This window comes from Ischnura elegans (assembly GCF_921293095.1).
Source record: "Ischnura elegans chromosome 13 unlocalized genomic scaffold, ioIscEleg1.1 SUPER_13_unloc_4, whole genome shotgun sequence".
Lineage (NCBI taxonomy): Eukaryota > Metazoa > Arthropoda > Insecta > Odonata > Coenagrionidae > Ischnura > Ischnura elegans.
The window spans coordinates 465,551-490,600 of NW_025791660.1; the positions used below are offsets into that span (position 1 = coordinate 465,551).

General features: G+C 37.3%; 1 protein-coding gene and 1 long non-coding RNA gene across 2 annotated transcripts; one reads left to right on the plus strand and one right to left on the minus strand.

Annotated features, from left to right (window-relative positions):
- Nucleotides 1–1,377: 1,377 nt before the first annotated feature.
- LOC124173122 lies at nt 1,378–14,675 on the minus strand. Its single transcript, XR_006868391.1, has 5 exons — nt 14,641–14,675; nt 14,222–14,517; nt 13,970–14,105; nt 12,418–12,624; nt 1,378–1,879 (listed from the first exon to the last, which is right to left on the minus strand). It is a non-coding gene; the product is annotated as an uncharacterized LOC124173122 (long non-coding RNA).
- Nucleotides 14,676–15,456: 781 nt separating this feature from the next.
- Nucleotides 15,457–24,630, plus strand: LOC124173259. Its single transcript, XM_046552778.1, has 5 exons — nt 15,457–15,624; nt 15,742–15,879; nt 22,956–23,123; nt 24,137–24,256; nt 24,562–24,630. Exons 1-5 carry the CDS (start codon nt 15,457–15,459, stop codon nt 24,628–24,630), a joined length of 663 nt encoding a protein of 220 aa, XP_046408734.1.
- Nucleotides 24,631–25,050: the final 420 nt, after the last annotated feature.

Consider the following 25,050-nt stretch of genomic DNA (forward strand, 5'->3'; position numbering starts at 1 on the left):
TTGGTTGGATATCAGGATGGCGATATTGATGCATAAGGCAATAAATTCATGCAAAAGATATACAGGAACACTCAACTTAAGCGAATAATATTGACTAATAGATTGTACATTTATGCCATGGAAAAATGACACAACATTAAGGGCTAAAAATTGAATTTTTGTTTTTAATATTTTCTTCATGAGTTAGCACAAAAAATTACGAGGTGCATAGGATACGCGAGGTCCCGGCTTACTTAAGTATATACTATCTCTACGCATTGTAATTCAGTGCTACACTGCATGTGTTAGCATCGAGTTGAATAGTTTACTGTGCTTTTTGTTTTCATGACTATGAAGCATTTCATTTTTTAACTTTTAAAATTCAAAAGAAGATAGTAACATCTATGCATAATGCCAAGTTCAGGAGCCTTACCTTACCTTATTCAAGGAGTTGCTTACTGAACTATATGTTCGAAAAAATTGTGAAGTCCCTTCTTTGGGACCAAGTGATACGTATTTAATTGTGCAATGCCCTTCCAGTGCATCTAAAAACACTCCAACAATGTCTTAATTGAAATGCCACCTAAGAACATTCCTACCCTCGAAGTATTTTTACAGTTCAGAAGAGAACTTCTTGTAGTTTTAATCTGTTAATTTTATGTGTACCAGTTTCATCTTAATTTTTGACCTGTCCATTACATTCTTGTAACGTCTCCAGGATGGAACAAATTTTTACTATTATTTCCCATTTTCATTATTCGGGAACAATAACTTTAATAGTTATTGCAACACCAACCCTTTTAGTCGCCTCTTACGACAAGCAGGGATACTGCGGAGGTATTCTCTAATCCCCCATCCGCAGGGAATGTTTTCCTAAACGGCTACTATAAAACACTTGTTACACTGAAGAGTAATTCTGACGTTTTATTTTTCAAGAATCATATCAGTAACCTGGGTCTTCCATTATGAAACTTAAAAAAAAGGATAATTTTCAAGTCGCTAATTCTTAACCAAGATTTGTATTTCAACAATATGCAATGTAGTCGCATGATTGCTCTTCCAGTTATAGGTAAAGAAGTTTGATAGCAATGTAGAAGTGGGTACATGAAGATTGTACAGAAATTAATATTTCAAGGAAAGTGATTTAATGGCCCACTGTGGTGCAATTATAGAAAATATGCACTTGTACCATAGAAAAAGATGACATGATGATACCTATACAACCTATTTCTAATGTGATTTTATGAATTAATAAAATTCTTAATTGTACACCTTCAAACATCTGTGATAATACTTTTGGTAGAAGTCATCCAGTAAAATCAAGTAGTTGACATACCTGTATCACAACACAGTTACAAGCAATTTAAGGACAGTAAGATTATTTTGTACAAGGAGAAATAAAGAAGAGAATAATCTTTATTCAATACAATCAGTCGAAATTTTGTCAGCAACATTTACCAATGGTTGTTTCACATAATTTAGTGATTTGGGTAAAATACTTCAATTTATTTTATTTATTCCCTTTGACAGTTATTTGATTTATTGCTTTTCTATTCCCGACAAGAGATTTGTGAGGTAAGATACTTCAGCAGTGAAAGACACAGGTGGATACCATGGGTTTCACCTGTTGATGCTCAGTTGTATGCAGGAAGATCAGCACTGCTTTCTTGCCATTAGAGCCAGCCTCTGCTGTGCCTGGATTGAGATGAATGCCTCATGCTTAAGTACTTCAGGGTTAACATCTATACATCACTACACAGCCTTGAGTTGAGCCTCTGGGTCTATTGTGGCATAGCTCTCTTCAGAGTATCTATATCTTGTTTGGATACACAGAGGGAAGAGATATTCTGTTGTCCTAGTTCACCTCTGCTCTGCCTTTTACATATCTTAAGAAATCCATCTGGAACAGTCAAGTAAATAATACCGACATGACAATAATTGGACAAACAAACTGGATAAACTTAAAAACTGCATCATAAAATTATATGTATTGGAATAACGATTAAGATAATAATACCTATTAAGCTCATTAGGAAATTTAATATTATTATAATGTGGGTATACCATAGTTGAAACAAGTTAAGATCCTAGAGGCAATTCTTCAACTGGCATTGATGAGACTACATAGCCACTAACCACTTCCAGCCATTGCCTAGAGATGTTACAGCATTTTGCAGTCTCTTATGAATGGGAGTGGTAGGAAGGGAAGTGGACAAACAAGGGACTGTTCAGGCCTACTGGGGGTAGATTTTTCTAGTTTATATAGGTAAAATTCCAATGCAACTACACCACCTTAGCATTTACCACATATGTACTAACTGAGAATCATTGCATATACAAGATGGTTGGTGGGACTATGGCAGCCGCAGGATGGAAAATGAAATTTGCGGACAAAGAGATTCAAATTTTATGCACCCTTCTCGCTCCCCCCTCCTCCACTTTCCCCCTTAATTGTCCACCCCTCCGCCCACAGTGATGCCAAACCCAGCTCAAACCTCAACCCTTACCTCCCCCTAACTAATGGCTTCCGGTATTCTGAATCACATACTGTCAATGTACCTAAATTTTCACCTTGATAATGTTACTATGTAACGAAACCATGGTCGGTGTTAATAAATTACTATGTGGAAACAGCAAAGTTGTTGATCCTTCTGTTCCTACGATTATGGATTTCCACCAAGTTACGCCCGCTACAATTTATCATGTTAAGTGCGCCAGCAACGCAATTAGGGCAATTCTCGACAGGAAATTGACAATCAAGTTCCCTATTGTGTCACTGAACATCTTCTTCAATAGTCGCTGCCTCTCTCTGAGAGCCATTCCAAAGAATGTCAAGACTAAGTCAACATCTTCAGCCGGGAACTACGCCATTGAATCTGCCAACATTAGATGGATCAAATGGGAACTTCACGAATGGCATGTGAAAAGAGCGGCTATGTCAATTACCTGCTATTACTCTACACCAAACTGACAGCTTCGCTTCATTGGGCTGAGTGGACCTGGTTGGATGATAATGTCCGCCAAAGAGCCAACAAAATTGTCTTCAAGAAAAGAGAAATCTTGATGAAGAAACTAACCCAGCTATCTCGGGACCAGAGCAGTAACGTATTTACTGCGCATCATTTCAATCCAAGGGTTCACAACTTATCCCAGCATCAATTCAAGACCAAAGAGTTGGAAATCATGGAGATAGGACTAAAATATGGACCCAACGTACCAATATCGATTCAGCAATAGGGTGGTTTCCTATTATTTTTTTATTGCCTAAATCGAAAGATTATTACTCCTGGAGTACGTATTTCGCGCTTTTAGATTTTTAAATGACGATATCTATTTTTCGCGATTTAATGAAAAGTGAAAAATTTCAAGCGCGCAAAAACGCGACGCGTAAGTAGGAAAGTCCGTGCGACGCATTTCTGGTTCCCCCTCTCTCCTTGTGAAGTGACCTTGATCGAGGCTCTGAGCGCTGATAGGACGCAGGATGCTAGCGGATAGCTGAGTACCTTGCTGAATGGTAGCGCTTCGCTTAAAAAAGGTTTATTAATACCTTATCAAACGGAGAAAACTTTCCGACCTTAGCCAGTTTTAATAGGCGATTATTAAGACATGTTTCCCTGAGCTCTGTGCCTCATGCATGCATTGGTAACCTCAGACGATGTATAACTCCTATCCTCTCGTGTAGAAACTAGGTCCCTGTGACGTCATGCGGAGTGGAATCGCATGGGCGCCAATCTGGCCTTTTTCAAATGAGGATAAAATTTGACCCTTGCCATTCGTCTAAACCGGTATTTCAAAAACCAAATAGTTTGTGTATTATGAATACACTAATGGTGGGTAACGAATCGCAATCAATGCCTATCGTTTTCTTTGATGAAGGAAACTACCCTATTGAAGAACCTAGCAGTGGACTGTGATATTGCTCTCCGGAATGATAATTCAGGTGCCAAACAAAGGATTGCCTAGATGATATCTGATCACATCAGTCAATCAGGGCCTTCTACCAACAAATCATCAAATCGTGAGTACAAGATCATATCCTCCTTGAAGAAATCTCTATCACAAAACAACCATATAACTTGCAAAGCAGATAAAGGCAACTCACTGGTTGTCATGGAAAGACACATATATAAATAAGTGTGAAGAGTTCATCTCATCCAGTAAGGTTGAAGAATTAAAGAAAGATCCCACAACAGAATATCAGAAAGAGAGTAAGAAGCTAATATCATCAAGTACTGCACTATTTTCTGGTCATGAGGTGCATAAGCTAATACAAATGAACCCAAAAGCACCAAAGTTTTACGGACTTGCAAAAATTCATACAGAAGATTGCCCGATAAGACCTATGGTGTCAAGTGTTTGTGCACCTAATCATTTAATATCCCACAAGATAAATACCCTCTTTAGAACCTATTCTAAATTTTCCCCAGAGTGTGGTGTAAAAAATTCATATGAACTGGCAAACCTGCTCTCGCCACAAGTGCTACAGCATAAGTGTATATTAGTGTCGTTCGACATAGTTAATCTATTCCCGAGCATCCCAAGAAAGGAAGCTGTGGAATTAGCAGAACTAACCCTCATTAAGGCAGGCACACCGTACCCAGTGACTAGTGAATTGCGTGATCTCCTGAATTTGTGCACTAATCAAAACAGTTTTTTCTTCAATGTCAAGCACTATAAACAATTAGATGGCCTTGCTATGGGGTCACCTTTATCCCCCATCATAGCAGAAATTTATATGGACAATTTTTGAAGAGTTCTGTTCTGTAATGAAAATCCCCTACTCAAAAACATAGTAAACTGGTACAGATATGTATATGATGCGTTTTGTGTGTGGCGAGGTACATTAAGATAGCTATCACAATTTTTGAGTGCTCATTTCTCAGGGTAAACACATCAAATTCACCATGGAAGCTGAGGAGAAGGGCGTATTGAATTACTTGGACCTCTCCATAAGAATCATAAATTCAACCTTTCCATCTACAAGAAACAATGCTATTCTGACACCATCATCCACGAGATCTCCAGACACCATATTCAACAAAAAACAGCAGCCCTCAAGTCTCTGATACATAGGGTATACAACATTCCTACATCAGGAAGTAACATAGCGAATGAACTCCGCAGCATTAAGGACATTGCAGTCAACAATGGCTACGAAGAAAAATTACTGGATACCATTTTACGATGGAAAAGAACTCAGATGGCAAGACGTCTAATATATAAAATGCATAATTCCCTGGAGGGATCTCCTAAATGGTGCCAGATTCCCTTCCTTGGGAATTTGTCATTAAGAGTGCAAAGAATACTTCCCAAAGAAATAATAAGGCCAGCCTTTTACAACCACAGCACATTAAGGAGCATGCTGGGGTCACCAAAGGACAGGGATTTCCCAGAGGAACAGAGTATATCGCCTAAATTGCACCAACTGTGGTGCGACTTACATCAGCCAAACAGGGAGGAGTGTTTCTATCTGGGCAGCCAGGTGTGTCATAGACAGGGGAAAGATCAGTCACAATTTGCAAAACACCTTATCGACATTGGGCACAACGATGACTTCATCCCCACCATTCTCCACTTTTACCCTAGTTCAGCTTAGTTGAGTTGAGCAGTGTCTTGCATTACGAGAGGAAGGACGGAGTTTAGATGTCTTGGAAGAGCTGAAAATTTAAGCCACAGGGACTCATACCTGGTTAATGACCACCTTTACCCTAGTTCAGCTTAGTTGAGTTGAGCAGTGACTTGCATTACGAGAGGAAGCACCGCCCTTTAACAGGGGCTTTGACAGTGAAAATGGATTTTATATAAAGTTTTGAGGCATTTCTGTATATATTTGAAGAAATTATTTAAACTTAAGGTTATGTCATTATTTGTATCCTACAGGAGCAGTTTATTACAAGTTCAATGGTGACAACCAAATTCAAATTATGTTCACAGAAAAAATGACGGTTGCATAGCAACATATTCAATCGATCTCTCATTTCCAGATTCAGATTCTTCAAATTAATGCAATTTTCAAATTTCCAGCCATTGTTTGTCAAGTAGCATTGAGTCACATATGTTTGATTGAACACCTCATTGTCCATTGTTGATTGTCTTCCTGCTGGTCACAACAGCTCTTATCCAGCATTGATTAATTCACTGGGCATGTACTACTACTTAATTTCATTAGACCATTCATGAAAAATGCTCAGTCATTATTTTATGAGTAATGTGCAAAAATTGGTCCTTGCCTCGTATGACTCCTTGTTATAGCACGGCACGATAACAGGGCTTAATGTGCAATTTGGCCACACCCCCATGGCCTCACTCCCCACCATTACAAGGGATAAGGCGCACCCCCTCCAAGAACATCCATGCACTTACGTGACAGTCAGGGGTGAAAGACATCTTTGTTTCAGGACCAAACACTGCAGGGTTTAGGCTTTACCCTTAAAATCCATGAGCGGGTACCTGGACCCCTCGTCTTATATTACCCCTCTTAGCAGTAACGGACTGCTGTCATACAATTGTTTATCCAGTTAGGATTCAAAATGAATATTTCTCCTATTCTCAAGAAATACAAACAAAGGATTGTATTCTTTGCCTTTTGAGCTGTGTTTACAATTTTAGAACAAAATTCTACGATATATATTAACTTATATCTTGAGTTCGGTGCAAATATCATTATTGAAATTGTTGCTGAATTAAATGCATTCATATTTCAAATAAGTCTGCAATTTATATGCTGGCAAAAATTATCCATGTGCCATATACATATAAGCAATCCATAAGCTGATTGCGAACCAATGCAGCAGGTAGGGTCCCAAACTCAGAAAGGAGGGAACACAACTACTCTCGGAGTCCGAGATAATGCGGTGTCCCCACTGGGACACTTGGATAGTAAACAAAATGTATACAGAATGGGAGGGGTCAAAAAAGGTTGGAGGTGAGAGATTGTGATTATCAGCAAGATCCTTCTCAACAAATTTCTTGCAAAAATTCTCCGTACCAGAGGAAAGAAGAGTCTCTTGCGGCTCAGTACAGCAGTCATGCTAAGACAAAAACTCCACCATCTCGAAAGGGTTAAAAATGCTTATCAGCCATCAAGAAACATGCCATCACGTTGACTACCACTACGAATATTTGATTAAAATGGTATGCAAAGCAATGTTAAGTTTATTTCAAATAACTTAACGTGGAACCAGGTAACACACTAAAAATTTCTGACGGACCTATGTTCAATGGCCTAGGAACAAATTCCTTCGTTATCCATATCTACGTATCTTCTCAATTTAGGATTACTGGCAATCATAATTTATGCTTTCATAAGGTATGTTGCTTCCCTTAATTTTGTAAAGTATTACCCCTACGATTATTGCAAGTTGGTCGAAAAAATTCCGAGGTTAGACTCATAAGAAAAGCATAGCAAATTTTAAAAATAAGTCAAAACATGTACTTTCCATCAAGGGAATTTCATGCTTCTAAAACATTCAGAAATACTGAACAAAAGCGAAAACGTTTTAGTCAGAAAAGTCTTCCATGTTTCCATATAAGTGCGCGTAAGAGCTGCACCCCTATCCTGACCATGGAAGCTAAAGGAAAAAAAATTACGCCACTTTTTAATTCCTATCCTGCAACGTTGCAGATGTATGCCTGGACTTTCGACAGTTATCTACATTTCCTCTTTCAATACTAAAAATTTAAGCAGCATTTTTTCAGTCAAAAATTTACATGACATGTATGGTGCTCGGAGATTTGTAGTCTTAACCTTATGATGCTTACTACGGATGGTTGGATCGGATACCTAAGATCCAAATTCATCGCAGAAATTGCCTTTGAAATTTTTAATCAATGCTTTTGTGAATGCAACGTCCCATTAGCATGTTGGAATGAATTTCAATCCTCTATTCACATATGCTGCTGGACTACTATGCTTGCCCTACTCACAAAACATTTTAGTTAAAAGCTCTCGTAATAGTATTGCAATAGAATTGCAGCTGTGGAAAATTTTAAGGCAAAACAAGTAAGGCACATAGCATGAACCTTCACAAGAGATTGAACAACAATTGGGGGAATCTCAGCACAGTAGGACAATAACCTCGTCATAGAGTTCATGAGACCACAATCAGCCCTCCATCAGTCAATGCCTCTGGAGATTTGTTTTCATTCTGAGACACCACAGGCCATAAATCGTCATCCTCAAGTAAAAAAACAAGTTATATGGAAACAATGGAAATGCGTTTCATCCCTACCCCACCTCACCCACTGACCCTTTTAGGTTTACCAGATTCAATTCTCCCAGTTTCTGGAAGCCAAATGCTAGGAGAGTCACCTAATGAGGTCGAAGATATCTCGATAGTTTTTAGCAATTGCATGATATGGTTGCATGCAATGCACGAGGTTCAGAAAAGAATGAGACCTAATGTGACACATATCTGACAGCATTTAAATGTTCTCTTATTTATTAATCCAAAGATTTTAATCACAAAAAGGCTACTAATATTCAACAGAGTCCAAACAGGACCATTTCGGAAGAAAATGCATACTATTCGTGCACTCAAAAAAGGCGAGATGAACTGGAAACTTCAGGCAAAACCGACTGCGTACACGATTTGCCTTTGCCCCTTCGTTTTGAAGGTAATGATGTCACATGCAAGATCGGATGTGTTGCTCCTTGGTTTGTGGTGTAGTTTGTGTGGGAATGAAACTTTAAAAACTAATTGTATAACAACTTTGGTGAACATGGAGAATCATGCATTACAAAAATATGCAATAATTTTCTTTTTTTTTGTTATTTAAACAATCCCTTACTTTTATTTCATTTTGAATAGTGTTTTTCCTTTCTTTATTAATTTGCATCAATTAATGCATTCTTCAGACAAATGAAATGCAAAAACAATTACTATAGACCTGTGATTTAAATGAGGTTACAGGGTTCCCACCTTACCTACATAATGAAATTCACGGTTTTTTCCGGGTTTTCATAGTCTCAATGTCATCAAATTCACGGTCCGTTATTAAGCCAACAATATGACAATCACCGGCCATATATCAACTAAAAATTAACGTACAGGATAGATGCCGTGAATATAAATTCAGCAATGAAAAGTGATATCTGTTATGACATCACCTATCGCTTGCAAAATTCAGGAAGGCTCCACCCAACTGCGCTCTTGCCCAGATGCCGAGTACCATGGCCTCCTTTAATATGCAAATGCCCTTAGGAACTTCTCCCATCTGGACCCCGGAAGTCCTTTTTTAATTTCTTGCCAAGAGATTGTTTTTTGTGCACGTTGTTGTTAGTGCACAGTAACCAAATTTCCCTAACCCAATCTTTCCAAGTTTGCAGAAAATATTTTATTAACGCATTGCGGACGGCTAATGAGAATACTAGTGTTTTGCGACCCATCTGTTATGGATGGCTCACGATATAACTGGTGAAGTTGATGGTTTGAGGGTGCATCGACCCTTCCTACCTCCCCATCCTCTCATTGGCTTTTACCAGGGAAACCTCTCTACCCCCCTCCCCCTGCCAACCTCTTGATTACCCCCTCCCCACAACTCTGGTTTATATATAAGACGACCTTTCATCGTACTCCTCGCCAGATGATGATGCAGTGCATCGAAGCCACTGTCGCATATAAATAAATATATGCGGAAAAACAAAGTACAATTTTCATTCATGGAGATAACTCGTGATTTTTACATGCTGCCTTTATGTGCCACATGCAATGATACATTGTAACGACATTGTTTATAAAAATTATTTATTCACATTATCACATTATTTTTTCTTACAACGCTAAAAATTTGAAAGAGGTATAGTAAAAAGTTGTAAACCAAATAAAAGTTGCATTATATGCAAAAAAACAGCCTGCCTTGAAAAATACCTGGACACTTGGGTAAGTTCGAAAAAAATATCCTATCCTTAATGTGTTAAAATTGTTCATAGAATACACTGAATAAAAAAATCGATTTCATATAGTTATAATGCACTTGATTTGAGATATACAAGGACAAAATAAATACCAGATGAAACACGTTAATTACACTTTCACTTATTTATTCTCATAAACTCAAACTAGGTGAGCGCAGTCTTTCCACACCCATAAATTGAAAGCCTATTTGCCATAGAAATGTTTCCTTCCATAAAATTCCAATTGCAAACTCATTTTTCGAAGGATATGGCATGTGCCCTCATTTTGTGTGGGAACCGAACTTTGAGTAACAAATGAGATTCATTCAGGGTCCATTAGAAATGCAAGTTATCCCATTCATCCTTTTACGAATACCAATACATCCCAAGCTATCACTGAAATGCTTAGACAAAATAAGACTTCTGCCATTAGAATGGAAAATATGAGTCAATGGGTCATGATATATTACGGACTAATTACTACACTTCAAAATTCGTGGGTAGATAAATGCGAGAATAACAGTCTCCAAATGCCTGACCTTGAAACATGATTAACATATCAATTTTGATCAGTCAATCATAGTATTATAATCAAGACTGAGATATTTTTAAGGTTTTATGGTGAAATTCACAGCTTTTTCCAGGTTTTCTTACGGTAGATAATATTCATGGCTTATTCATGGTACTCCTTCCAGACGTTGTTTAAATGGATAGCCATTGCCTCTGTCAATATTATATGTTTTGTGGATTTTCAAGGCTTCCCTCACATGCCTCAGATAGTACCACCTCTCTTATCCCACTATATCCGCTTTATCAAAATCAATTTTGTGGTCAGCCCCACTCCAAGCATGCTCTGCAATGGCTATAGCTCAGATAGCTACTTCGTAAAACTAAGGAATTAAAGCCTACGAAAAAGGAATTGGGAAAGATAGTGTGATGGCAACAAAATAACAAAGGAGGACAAAATGGTCCTGGCCCATTTTTACTTGGATTCTAGATGCAATGACACACAACGCATGGATACTGATGTGGAAATCCTGAAAAAGCATAACTCAGCTTGAGTTCCGATGGGACCTAGTATAATTACAGCTGGATACAAGGATCCCCTAAAATATCAAAGGCGTGCACAATTTACCAGAAGTGCGACTGGATGGGATACTTGGCTAAAGAAATAGATATGTAATTGATCCATGTTTCAAAGAACGCATTCAACTGACAGCGGCCTATCTTCTTTCCAGTGCCCCTATCGAAATAGGTTCAACAGGCACAACCACCTAATAGAATCCAAGCCCCAGTGGGGACGGTGTGCTACTGAAAACTGAACCAGTAGAATAAGAACAGAATTCTTGAAATGCAATTCAGTGACTGTTGCGTACATCTCCATGTGTGGCAATGACTGAGTGAAATGCTAAATTCATGTTATTCTTGGTTTCTATGTCAATTATACATAACTTCTATTTTATAATCACTAATAATTAGTAATTCATTGAATATTATTGATATTTTAGGGTAAGTTTGGATGAAAAAGAATGTATTTTGCGGTAAACAATAAATATTTAACATTTTTGTCTTAAAAATGTGATTTCCGAAATGTTTTCCAAATTTCGATTTTTTGACCCCTTAAACACCTAGCGGTACCATATGGTACCAGGCTGTATCTCGGTAAATATTAGTGCTAAAAGAATAAAATTTGCACCAAATGACTGAGAATATCATTGGTATTAAAAATATTTGATTACCACAAAAATTGCAGAAACTTTTTAATTAAGGTGTTACCGGATAAGCATATACTGTTCCAAGAAACTCAAATAGATGGTCAATGGTGATTTTAATTCAAGTAGATAAATGTGGTAGGCATTAACTCATTTGTTATTTACAATAACATAAATCCAGGAAGCAAGATGTGTAGATCTAATACCTGTGAGAAATTGCGAGGGAGTTGGTAAAGTCATTTATAAAGACATCGGAAATGAAAATGATCCCAAATGAACTGAAAAAAAGACGAAGCAAAGAAAAGGAAAAAGTGGATGAATTGTATGTCCGCCGAATAAAGAAATTAAAATAAAATTATCCTGCTGATCAAGCAATAATTTGATGTGCGCGAGCCATATAATTTATATATGCAAGGATTGCAAGGAAAATTCTAAGGATCACTAACAAGGAAAATAAAGGGTAAATTAAAAGAAAAAATTGGTTTTTATCATAATAAGTACTTTCAGATGAATAAACGACAAAAAAAATTAAAATTTTCCCTGCTATTAGGTTCCTCCACTATATAAAATCTAATTCCATTCATCATCTCTATTGTATTGCACAAGAGCACTGATAATTACCTTCATTAAACTGTATTCTCTTTTATGCGATGACCCATCATAGATTCAATGATACTATCCTTCAAAATACATTAATCCTAGTAATTTTTACAAATATAATATTGTCTAACCCATTTAAAAAAATGTTCTATGGGGTGTCACGAGCACCCCACGCGAGTAACCTAAATTGGGAATCTCACCCAAGTAATGCCCGGTTAAGAACTCACTGACCAGAGAATCTTGCTCAACTCCAGCATCAAGCAGCTGTTTTTCCATGGCCTGCTTACTCTCCAATCATAACTATAGCTGGAATGTGGAGCGTAACTCGAGACACTGGGTATCCTGAAGACACAGTAGTCCTCAAAGATACTGTTTTACCTCAGCTTGTCGAGACAGATAAAACAGATGCATCTGGGGAAACCATCTGACTGGGAAAACCTACAAATCAAGAGGAGGGAAATTTTCCTAAATAATATGAGGTCCAATGACATCAATTCTTCAAATTTTTGTCAGTCGAAAATGCGATTGTTGAACAATGATGCCAAGTCATGAAAATCATTGACTATCGACGATATTTATCCAATGTATAGTAGACATTTTCAACATCTATTAAAACACCAGGTTTCATTTCTAAGTATGGCTAGATTTGGGTTGAAGTACAAAAAACACTTCCATCAAGTTTCAGGCCCTACTGCGACAATATCTCTAATTTTGTCCAACAATAACCCCCCAACAATTACCATCATTCTTAACACAATAAAAAATAAACAAGTAATCTACTTACTTCAATTTGAAATAAGTCACATATCACATCTGCATCCAACAAGCCATGCCTTGCGTTGATATCAAAGATATCAACAAGATTACCATAGTTGTGGATACAAAGCCTGCATAATTCATATACATGCCTTTCTCCCAGTCACTACTTACTCTAAAAATAAAACATTTATAAACGAAGAACGGTTGAGAACTGCAGCCAAAAACAAATAAAAATTTTTGAGCGTACACAACCATTCTTCTGTGTAGTAATAATGTAAAATATTAACTACAATAACGAAAATTCCTTCCACAACAGCGAAGGATTGGTCCATGAACGCATATGTTTGAATATAGATGGCCTGGCGCTGTCCTTGTCACGGAATTTTGTCAATTAACAACGTACGACGTAACTGCATGAAGAAATTGATATCCAGGTTTATGTCGGGGATAAGGTTATTAACGTTATAATGAGTAGAAGTAAAACCATACCGAACTGTCCGTGAATACTCAGAGAATGTATAATTCATTGCATTGTTCATTCAATTCAAAGATCCAATATACGGGTTGAATTCGTAAATATTAATCAGTGACTCGCGTATTACATTGAAGGCTGAACATTATTTCACTGCTCCGTCGATCATGGGCGAGGTCCTTTCATACAATTTAATGTTGTTAGCTAACAAATTTAATGTTCTATTAACTTTTGATCTCTAATTAAATTGCTGTTTTTAGTAAATTCTGTACTTTGATGCAGTCTCTTCAAGCATTATACAATGACCGTCGTCGCAAGTTATTTCATCAAATACACGATTAAGTTACTTTTTGAAGTTGTGCTATAACCTGTTGAACCCACAAATACAAACATTTTGCTAAATTTTTCATTCTAATCTATATGAACTTTAAACTACTAAGGCCGGGCTACTAGGTGTATCAACATGATCAGGTTTATGTCTGCTTGCATAAGTGATTGCACATTATTTGAAAGTTACACTAGGATTACAATGAGAAAATAAGAAACACTCACCCTGAAGTTGTTTCTCGACTAAAATGTTCTGTTATGCGTCCGATTTATGACAAATATTCCTGAAATCATTGAATTCGATGATTTTCTTCAAGCACAGTTGACATAAAGTGGCAGGCAAGCCATCTCCAACAGCAACCTTAGAAAGGACGGAAAACATATGCAACAGATTTCAGACTTGTCGTGGAAAATATGTTCATATAGCAGAATAAAACAAGAATTAAGGAAATCGATACAATATTACCCGTCCCTTACTTCAAAGTCGACTGAATCATGTAAGGCATCTTCTACAGTTATCTAGCTTGCTACAATTGAAGAGATTATATAGTACCAATCATCATTTTTATTCTGCACGGGGTGCCCTCGGAATTCGAGAGACTCCGAGAAATTCACAGTGGTAATACTCATGTTTCCACAGCAGTAACTCATTCAATCTCTACACCAGTTTACTTCTCAAACAAATCATCCACGAGGCACTCAGTGATTTCCAAATTCCTGATACATTACGATCATTTCCATCACGTGGGCCAATACAAAACCTTGAGAACGATCTAAAAAAAAGGTATAAAAAGCTCACATTTAAATGTAACGTCAAAAATCAATCTCATTTCAACAGCAAAGATAGCAAATATTGCACACAAATTTCATGCTTACTCACGACCCTCACGACCTACCTTGTAACAGACGAGGACAGCTGGGTTTAGTTCAGATACCGAACTTTATTTTTGCAATGCGCCGCTAGAGGATAACGTATTTAAAAGGCCTACAATCGATTCTATCGAGATTTTCGATATCGAGATATACGTATGCACCAGGCAGAAAATGAGTTATTTTCCACGATGAGTGATATATCAAGAGCTTTATTATGTCATTTTAAACATGGATATTTTAAAGTGCTTATTAATTCTACATTAAAGAATTTTTTTACTCTTTTTCAAATTTAAAGAACGTACGTGAAATGCCGTGTGGAAGCCGAAGTTGGGCTTACACTCCTTTTTCTGGAAAAATAATATTTAATAATTCGTAACCATGAATTTTCTAGGGAAATCAATATAAAATTGATGAATTTCAAATGCAATGCCCCTTCATTTTATCAAAGGGAAAGAAAAATTGTCTCTAAACGAGTATGTTATGCCTGTTCTATAGTTGCGCTGTTGGCGGATAAAATGGCAACTAGAAACTATTCTAAGCTGAGGATTGATTGCATGGTCTTATATTAGCAGGATCAATCTGTTTGTTTGTCCAGAGAATTTACAATCATGTAATACTGTAGAAAAATATTCATAGACCATGCAATTGCTTCGTGGTGTATCTTTCAGGTGATTCAATAATTGTAGGTTTTTGCTTGTTGAGCATTCTCAAGTATATTGATTTTCAAGTGAATGTTGTTAGTTTCCTTGTGTGATTATGTTGTCTTGTCAGTGCTGAGTGAATGATTTCTTTGACGTTAGACCTGATTTAAAGAGTTAATGAGATTTTGAATCGGTAACATGAGTCGCACCAGTGGTATTTTCTCGGATTCTTCTGGAAGGAATTCAGAGATTGACCATTGCAGACTTTGTATGAAGAGTCATGATTATTATTACAGCATATTCACTTCGAATGTAGAATGCAAAATAACTGCGAAGGATGCCCTACATGATTTAGTCGGTTTACAAGTAAGTGTCGCGTTATATTTTATGGATTTTTGTTTACTATTGTGTTAAGTTCATTCCGTGCTATCCTATACAATTCCGAATTCTATTGACGCATAGCTTGTTTATTGCTATCTCCAGGTTGCTGTGGGAGATGGCCTACCCACTACCGTGTGTCCACTGTGTTTGAAGAAACTCACGGAATTCAGTGTTTTTAAAAAGATTTGTTTGGAATCAAACGCAGTTCTGAGAAAAAGTTTGCCGAAAAATAACTGCAGTGTGAGTACTTGTTTTTTTTTCAATTTTTTGAAGACTTACATCATAAGTTTCGGCGAGTTTAAAGTGATTCTTTGTGATTTGTGTCGACAACAGTAGAAATCTAGGAGGATGAGAATTTTCGGACGAAATGGCATAGCATAATTCATAAAGAATGACTCAATATGGTAAAAGGTTAATCGCTTGGTGACACAATTAGAGAAATGGAGTGTTGTATAATTTCCCGTGGCCATTAAATAGAATGTAAACTGAAAAGGTACTTCGATTAACGATCGAAGATAATTTAGCATACCCTTTGTTGATTAACTAATATAGAGAGCATGAATGGCCCTCGTAATTGTTCTACGAAAAAGTGTAAATCAGTCCCATTCCTCGCAAACTATTTTTCCCTCTCCTTGGCTAGGTCATAGTCATGTTGCCGTTGGTGTTTCAGTGGTGACAACTGAAGACATGAATTCTGGTGAAACTTTCTGTGTTCTTAACAATGATATCCTGAAGTGGGGCTTCAAATTCACCATTGATCAACTGAAAAAAGCAATCTACCCACTAGGCTATACCTATACTCCCTTTTTTAAGAATTATTTTGGGTGATCAAAGCATATGAAAGTGAACAAGCAAATCCCAGCAAATTGCAGCTAAAGGATGAAATGTGTGAGACCCAGAAATAAGTTGGTTTATGGGTTGTCAAGTAAAGTCTGAAGTGCACGTAAACATATGGAATTTTTTTGTTCAGGTTCTCTAGTTTACCTTTAACTGGGATCTCGTGAAGTTCAGTTCATATAAACTAAAGCATCTCGTGGACGTTTCGGAAATTCAATGCTCATTTTCAAGGTATTTTGTATGAATATATGGTGGAAACTTAGAATGCAGTAGTGGACAAGTATTAATCAATAATTTTGTGATGCACAATTATACCAGAAAAATTTAACTAATAATAGATGTTAAGTTAGGAATCTAATTACAAATATTGATGTGATGTATCTTTTCTTTAACTATTGCCTTTATTTTTAAGGTGCTATATTCCAATATTTTACTACTTAGTTTTTATATTTGAGTCAATAACCTATGATTACCTTGATTACAAAATACGCGTTTATCTTGATTAACGGTCTTTACACTTGTGGCATGTGATATGATATGCTATATTGCATACATTTTTTTTAGAGAATATTGACTTATATAAAGTTCTTTATGCATGTGCAGAGTATTTTGATTCTTGCATCCCGTATATATCTTGATTTCCCATATTTTGAATGAAGGGGCATAATAAATTCTTCAGAATAGCACCTTGCTATTTCTTGCATGAGCTATTTGGAAGCTCAGCTTCTTCCTCTACGGAAAACTTTCTGAACAGTTTTCACAACCAATGAGGGAGAAGAAATATGTATGTATTATTATGTATTAATGGAATATTGACTAGCAAATATAAATAATGGCTTTATTTACATTTAAAAATTTTATTTCAGCCTTGGATAAATTTAATACACTTTGAAAATCTCATTCGGGAAATCAGCTGTTTTTGTTGTTAGTGGTATGGATAATTTCACGATAGCTGCATGCAGGTGGGTTAGGTCGTTGTTTTATAGTAATAATAATGATTTATTGGGAATACATAATGAGCATGTTATCTATATAAGTGTGTTAGTCCTACACAGGTTGTATGCCATGCAAAATAATCATTGTAGGCTAGTTATGTTTTATTTTTTCATAATTGTGGTAGGCTTTGATGTGTGTTTGTTTTTTGCGTGTCAAAAGAAGTGTCACATTTTCTTGCCTTGCTCGTGACGATATAGCTTTACTAGGTGAATGAACTAGAAGCTTTTGTTTATAATTAGAGCTGTTTATGACTCCCTAAATTTCAGTGTTTATTCTTTGTTCGGGAAATGAAGTTAGTTGCAATGTCGCAGCTGTGCTTTCATGTATTATGATAGAATAATCTCCATATCTCAGCTGCAGTTGTGGAAAAAGCGGAGGGAGGTGAAAGTGAACTTTAACTAAGTGACTGAACCTTAATTGTACGAAAAACTTTCTTGCCTATAGAGGCAAAAATTGTGTCGAATTCCAGATGATAAATATTGCAATTATGTTGTCCATAGAATCGTGTTAAACATTTGTGGTGAATCCTATTTGTTTGGAAACTTTATTGATGTTCGGAGAAATCCTTTGTTTTCAAGCAAGCAATTAAAGTCGACTGTCCATATTATAACTAAATAAAATTCCAGTTTTAATTGTAGAAGGCAGTAAATAGTGAGGAAAATAATTTTGACGCGAAGCATGTGTTTGTACATATTGTACATATTGAGCCAACGGAAATGGCTGATCAAAATATATGGCATTATTCTTACTCATTGAAAGCTATAACTATTATTTTCTTTGGCGAGTCAGTGGGTTAGCACAAGGTTGAAAATTTTCGACAATTAACCTGATACCCCACATTCAGGATGTTTTCATCTCACCTCAAGTATTGAAATAAAATTATGCACTGTAAATGTGGATGAAGTGATCATCTGATCAATGCTGCGAAAATCTTCAAACCTACATGTGAATGCATTGTGAAACATTTTTAGCTATTTGTGGATATTCCTCGCACTAATTGTTATTGTTTATGTGCTGTTGATGAAGCAAGCTTGTGCTCCACATATGAGCTCGAATATTAATTTCTACCCAATTCGTTTAGCTAGTTAAATATTTATTACTTATGCTACGATTATTTAATTAAAATAAAGTAGATTTCATTTTTAGCTATTACAGTGGAACCTCGTTAAAGCGAGTACGGGCTCTAGCGACACTCCCGCTATAACGAGAGATAGCCGATGCACCGTCAATTGACCCTATAATAAGTGTATAGAAAAATCGTTTTTACGAGACCTTTTTGGTGTTCGCTCTCGCCATAGCGAGGGTTTCACCGTCGGAAGACTTTCATCAAGACTCCTTAACCTCTGTAATTGCTAGCGATCTGTTAGAAATTAAGTTAATGGAGTGCTCAGTCTCAAATTGATGTGGTAAACTGTCGTTCGATAAATAAGTAGTTAATTTTGGTGAAAATATTGTGGCATTAGCATTCGCGAATGCTTAATCTTCTTTTGTTCCTCGGGCGGCAGAAAGCAGTCGGCAGCATACCCGCACGTCCGTGAGTTGCGTGAATAGAAAGCATTTGATGGCAGTCACCATGGCCAAAAAAACACCAAACACGTCTAAGCGAGAAAATAAAAATAAAGGAGTAATATGAGAGTGTCGAAATTAATTTATCTTCCTATTCGCTCTGCAAAATTAAAAAAAAACAAAAGCGCCCAAGGAATGCAGACGATGAAGAGTTATAAGGAGCTTTGTTCGGGTGTTTTTGCCCATTCAAATCTGCGGGAACTTCTGAGAAAGGGGCTACGCCCAAGCCTGAAGCGGAGTATTTTAGGGATAGATTGCGAATCGAGAATTTTAAGAGTGCGGAAGGTTGATTATACTAATGCGAAGCACCAAAGCGTTATCTCCCCTCACAATGGGGAACATGCAAAATTTTTTCAAAGTACTAGAATAAAAAGATCCCTATCTCAAATATACTCACCGAAAATTTCGCGGATGAATAATGTTTTTTAGCTGAGTTATGAGTCTTTGAAAATTAATCTTCATCGGCTGCTTGAAAACACGACGTCATCGGAGCGTGACGTCACGGCACGGAATCCACTGATGACAGACTGAGGAAGTGGATAGGAAATCGGTCTATGCAGGGGCTCAAACGCAATTATGGCGAAAATAATTGCTGTTTTAACGTCAAACAGCAGGTTGTGAATATGTTGGATTGCCAAGGCGTTATTGAAACAAATGAAGGGGATTGTTTGGTGAGATTTGGAAGCAATCGCTATTCTTCAGAAAATCAGCCACCATATGAAAGTCGACCAAAAGTAAACTGTCGTATTGTGCTTTCCTAAATCCCTATTAAGTCAACTTGTCCTTTTAGGAACTACTACAAAGCTTGCTGATGATTTTTACTTCTATATAATGCAATCAAGAGTCTGCCCTTCTACTCTCTTAACGATGTGAATGGTGTACCGTGCGATGACGTCAGAGGGCGTTTCAGGTCACGTGACATCAAGCGATATTCAATCACTTTTAATAAGCATTTAATGTCGTTTGTGTAGTGCTAGGAGAGTTTTGGCTTATATATTTGGAATCGTGAGAAAATTGTCTATTCAATAAGACTTACTAGGAAGATGAACAAATTTCATGCATGTTCCCCATTGCTGGTAATGCCTGCGGTGTAAACCTGAAGTCGTGGAAGAGAGGACTCCGATCATAAGTATCTTTAGAAGTATTCCCCGCGTCATATAACATAGACGAAAGGGAACTTTTTTTACATACAACTCCCCGACAAAACCCTTGCAGTATGAGGTATTTCTTGCAATGATGCCTCTAAAGGTAGGTAGTGCGCCTTAGCGATGATGTAGGATGTACGAAGCAATGATACTCAGCGTGAATTGTCCGGATGAACGTATTTATTCTCCGTTGCGGATTTACAAGGGTGAACTATTCGGGTCACTGGTCGGAGTCGTACTGGCGCTCTCTTTTGTCACGTGGGTAGCCGAGCATCCCCTGGTGGCCGCTGGAAGAACTCACAGAACAACTTACTCTCATTTGCAGTGCCGTGGTAAACTCGGTGTATCATTTCAAATAAGTCGCGAGAGTAACACTCAAAAAGAAACTTTTTTTCAACAACGGCAATTTTAATCACGCCATTTTTCAAGCTTAGCAAACTTTTTGCCGTAGATGATGAAGATATTACATTATCTGATAGAAAAAGTCTTCCAAGGCGGGAACGTTATACAACCTTCCACCGTTTTCGCCTGTAGAAAGAAATGTAATGCGTAATTTCACTTCACTGCCGCTTAACGTACAGAAACAATAAACATACACCAATGGAAACCTTTGAGGCATTAAATAACCGCGATACTGTTTTGTCAGTTAATTTTTGAATTTTCAGTGGAAAATACCAAAATAATAGAATGATCACGTAAATGAACTAATTAAGTGCATAGAAAAATGACTTCGTCGGTTGTGCATTAGCATAATGATTGACGAAACAATGCTTTCCATGATTTTTATTCAGTGCGGCGCTTATAAATTGTTTGAATAGTTAGTCGTTGTTTGAGTAAGGAAATTTAGCGATGCAAAAAACATCGCTTTTCGTCTGGATTTATGCTTACGTTTATCGGATAGATGTTTATCTGTCGCCGCACCTCTCCTGTTCCTGTATATCTGTTCGCAACAGGTATATTGGCTATTATTTGCTCCACCTCCGGTAAAGCGACAATTCGCTATAGCGAGTGTTTATTAGTGCACCGTGGGGTGTCGTTATATCGAGGTTGCACTGTATACCTTGTTTTAATACTTGATAAGGTTAGTTTAACCTTGGAATAACAATTTAACATAACAATGTGCATGTTTTCTGGGCTGCAATACTAAATATCTTAGTTTGGGAGACGGTGTAATGTTATTACACCCCTACCTGGTGCGATTCACTGTTCAGAATCTTCAATTGCACCAGCGCTTCAGCTATTTTGAGAATTATGCCTTCCGGTGTAATAAAACACAGATTACACCGGTTCAAAATAGTATTTCTACAGGTGTGCATTACGCAATATTATTGCACCTTCTGGTGCAATATCAGCAAATAGTGTGGTGTAACTCCATCCAGAATAGCAGCCTAGGTTTTGCAATGTGAGGAAAACTTCTAAAACAAAGCAATCTCTTCTGGAGTTGGACATTGATCTTTGTTGAGCAATGCCACCTATTGGGATGCCTTGAATATTTTGGTATTCCTTCACTGGGAGTCTTCAGCATTGAAATGCCTGTTTTTGAAGCAATAGAACCAATCATGCCATGTTGTTTCCCTTAGAACAGCACCTCCACGAACTTGTTGGAGCTCTCGGTGAACTTAAGCCCCCATTCTCTTTGAAATTGGGGAGTAAGTCTTCCCACAAATGTTGGTTATTTGGCACAAACTCAGAAATTTTTACACAACAATGGGTATATTTTGCCATCACAAACTTACCGTGGTGTCAAGCAGTTTGTTTACGAAATGCCTATGTTTGAGTCATGATGTTTCTGGTATTTTAAAATCTTACAGAAATCACTGCTGTAGGCATCTATTGAGAAATAAACACTGAGAATTTATCCTCACACCTTATACATGATTGGTGCATGATTGTTTTTGTTAGTTTAAAGGATAATGATAATTATCCTTTATAGGTAATTATGATTAGATGATAGGTAATTAAATAGCAATTTTTGTTTGGTAATTTTGGCATTGAAGATGGCGTTGAGGTTTCTTTTCTCTCTACATAAGTATTTCACCCCATATTCTCTTCCAGAGTAAATATTTGGATTATAGCAATAGGTCATAAACATAATTAATACTTTGAAAAGATGTTACACATCAGTTGTTCCTATTCTAAGACTCCACTACTGATAAAAGAATAAATGCCGGCCTCGGTACCGGAGGGGTAACGTTCTCGCTTGCCAAACAAGAGGTCACGGGTTCGAGTCCTGCCTGGATAGGTTTCCCCAGTCCAAGGCATGGTCGTTTGTGTACGTTTACTTGTTACATTTGTTGAGCACTCCGGTGTAAAATGGCCAATAAGAGCTGTATCCAGTGGTTTGAGAATAAAAAAATAGAGAGTTTTGCCCTTTAAAAGCAAATACTCCAAAAGTTAATTATGCAGAAGCAAATTAAAAATTAAGTGTGAGATGAGAAAGTTAATTCACTCCTATTGCTATCATATATTTTTCACCGAAGTACAAACTTCCATCACCCCAAGGAAATTGAAAAGAGACACTATGTGATCTCGGCATATCAAGGATCTTCCTGCCAAATTTTGTTTCAGGTGTGTCCACAGCTTTTCAGTGATGGATTAACAGGCAAGCAATCATCACTACATTTTTATGGACAAGTAGAGAGAAGGTGTTTAAAATCCTGTTTTGTAATAGTTAGCAGAATCCCTTAAATTTTATTTTTAAGGAGCTAAGTTTGTTTATATATTTTATTTTTAAGGAGGTAAGCTTGTTTATTGTTGTTACCTTCTCTGCAGAGTGCCGAAGGTGATAGGGCAGCTGATGACAAGTCAGGGCCTTCTGTGGAGACAAAAGACGGCATTCGAGATGTTATTGAAAACACGTCAGTGTTTGCATGCTCAGCCCAAATGACTGAAGTATACATACCTGTGCCAGAGTGCCTTTTGCCAAGGGATGATAAGTCAGTAAGTTATATACTCATTCACAGTGGAAACTAAGTAGCATCTCCTTAAGTTGTACAAATGCTCACTTGTATGGGAAAAGAGGGTGTGTCTGTTGTGAATATAAGCATTTTTACGTTATGTCGTTTACAGTTATGCATCTTTCAGTGGCTTTACTTTTCCAGTAGCAACCCATAAGGCAGAAAGCTTAACCATACAAACCTATTTTCATGCAAGTCAATATCAGTTGTACAATAGGGCGAATTGGAAAATTTTTTTCAAATCCATGTGGCTAAGTGAAAAAGAGCCAAGTGACTGATCAAAAATAAGGCCTAAGCATTTGTGACCTCTTTGTCTCCCTGCCCTTTGCTCTATTACTATTTATTGGTGGTAATGTCAAAAATTGAAATATTTAATATTTTGTGGTCATTCCTTATAGATTTTATGGAGTTACTGTTCTTTAGAGCCAGAATTTTATACATGTTCATGTATATGCCATTTTTAAGCCACAAAATGCTGAATTTGAGTGTGTATACATGAATAAAATATTCCAACGCCCAAGCAGCACGGTGGATAGAAGAGCAGCAGGCTGATTGCATCCACTCCCCACTAACCTCTCATGCACCTTGTGTAGCTGTGTCTCATGATTGCCACGTATTTGTTCAAGCCATCTTCCTCCTTTATTTCAACTATTGAACCAGCAAAAACTGTTGCATCACCTATTTTTAAACCTGGGTAAAGAAAAGATGAAGGCAATTCACAGACAGACATGTGCAGAGGAACCTCGATATATTGTTCTATCTGTTGTGTCCCTAGTATAAGTGGCCAAAACACTCATTCAAACCTCGTGCTCTTGGTGACGTAGCTCTCCCCTCCCTAGTTGAACTTTAATATTCTGGAGTTAGATTTGTGAGTTGCAAGAATCCCACGAGTATTTTGGCCAGCTGGAGTGGTCTCAAGTAAAAGAGGAGTTTTCATAATCAAAAAGATTATTATTGTTTTGCTTTTATTGAGTGACGCCCATCATTCTCTTTTAGTTCAGTGTGAAAAAGGAGAATGAAGATCAGCTTAGTGAGGAGAATTATCCTGCTCTGTACATGTCAGATCCAGCTGGAATTTCAAGTTATGCCTCTGACCCATTGGCCACTGATGACCTGGTGAGTGCACTTATGCCTTGTATACATCAACATGTACATAAAACCCCGCAAGCCGCCTAAAAGGCATGTTGCAGGGGGTGTTTGGACAGCAGCCACAACACATAAAAAATGAAGTGCTCTAACAAAGTTGAGACTAGTATTTATTAAAGTCCTTTATGGTTTCGGGAAAAAACAAATTCCCATATCTAACTGTTCAGCAAAACCTCTCATAATTTATCACTTCTATCAGACCTGGAAATACAGTGTGGCTGTAATATTATGTTCTCTGTGTTGCTCTTAAAGATGTCCATTCTCCATTGTTCAAGCAATCTAAGCCTGGCATGCAACCTCCAAGTCAAGCTTCTACCAGTCCAATTTGCATAACATCTGGGTAATGCTCTCTGTATGCCCGTTGTGGTTTTGGACGAACCGTGCAGCCTTTCTTAGTATTTTGTTCAGTTTGTGGATTAAGTCTTTCTGCACCAGATCCCTTAAGCTAGCTGCATATTCATGGTGCGGTCAGACGAGTTTGAAATAGCACCTTTCTTTTACTTTCTCATTCGAAAATTTTCCCACAATATGGGTGACAAATCCTAATTTCTTCAGGGCTATTCAGCAAATATTCCTGATGTGTTCTTCATGAGAAGTCTGAGGTTATCATAACTCCCAGGTGCTTCACTTCATCTGTTGGTTTTATGTTAATGCTATCCACTGCATAAACTTTGTTGTAGGTGGACAAATTCAGCAAGAAATGTGCCATTATGCATTTACTCAGATTAAGTTTGAGTCCCCACTCTTGATGTGATAAATGAGTT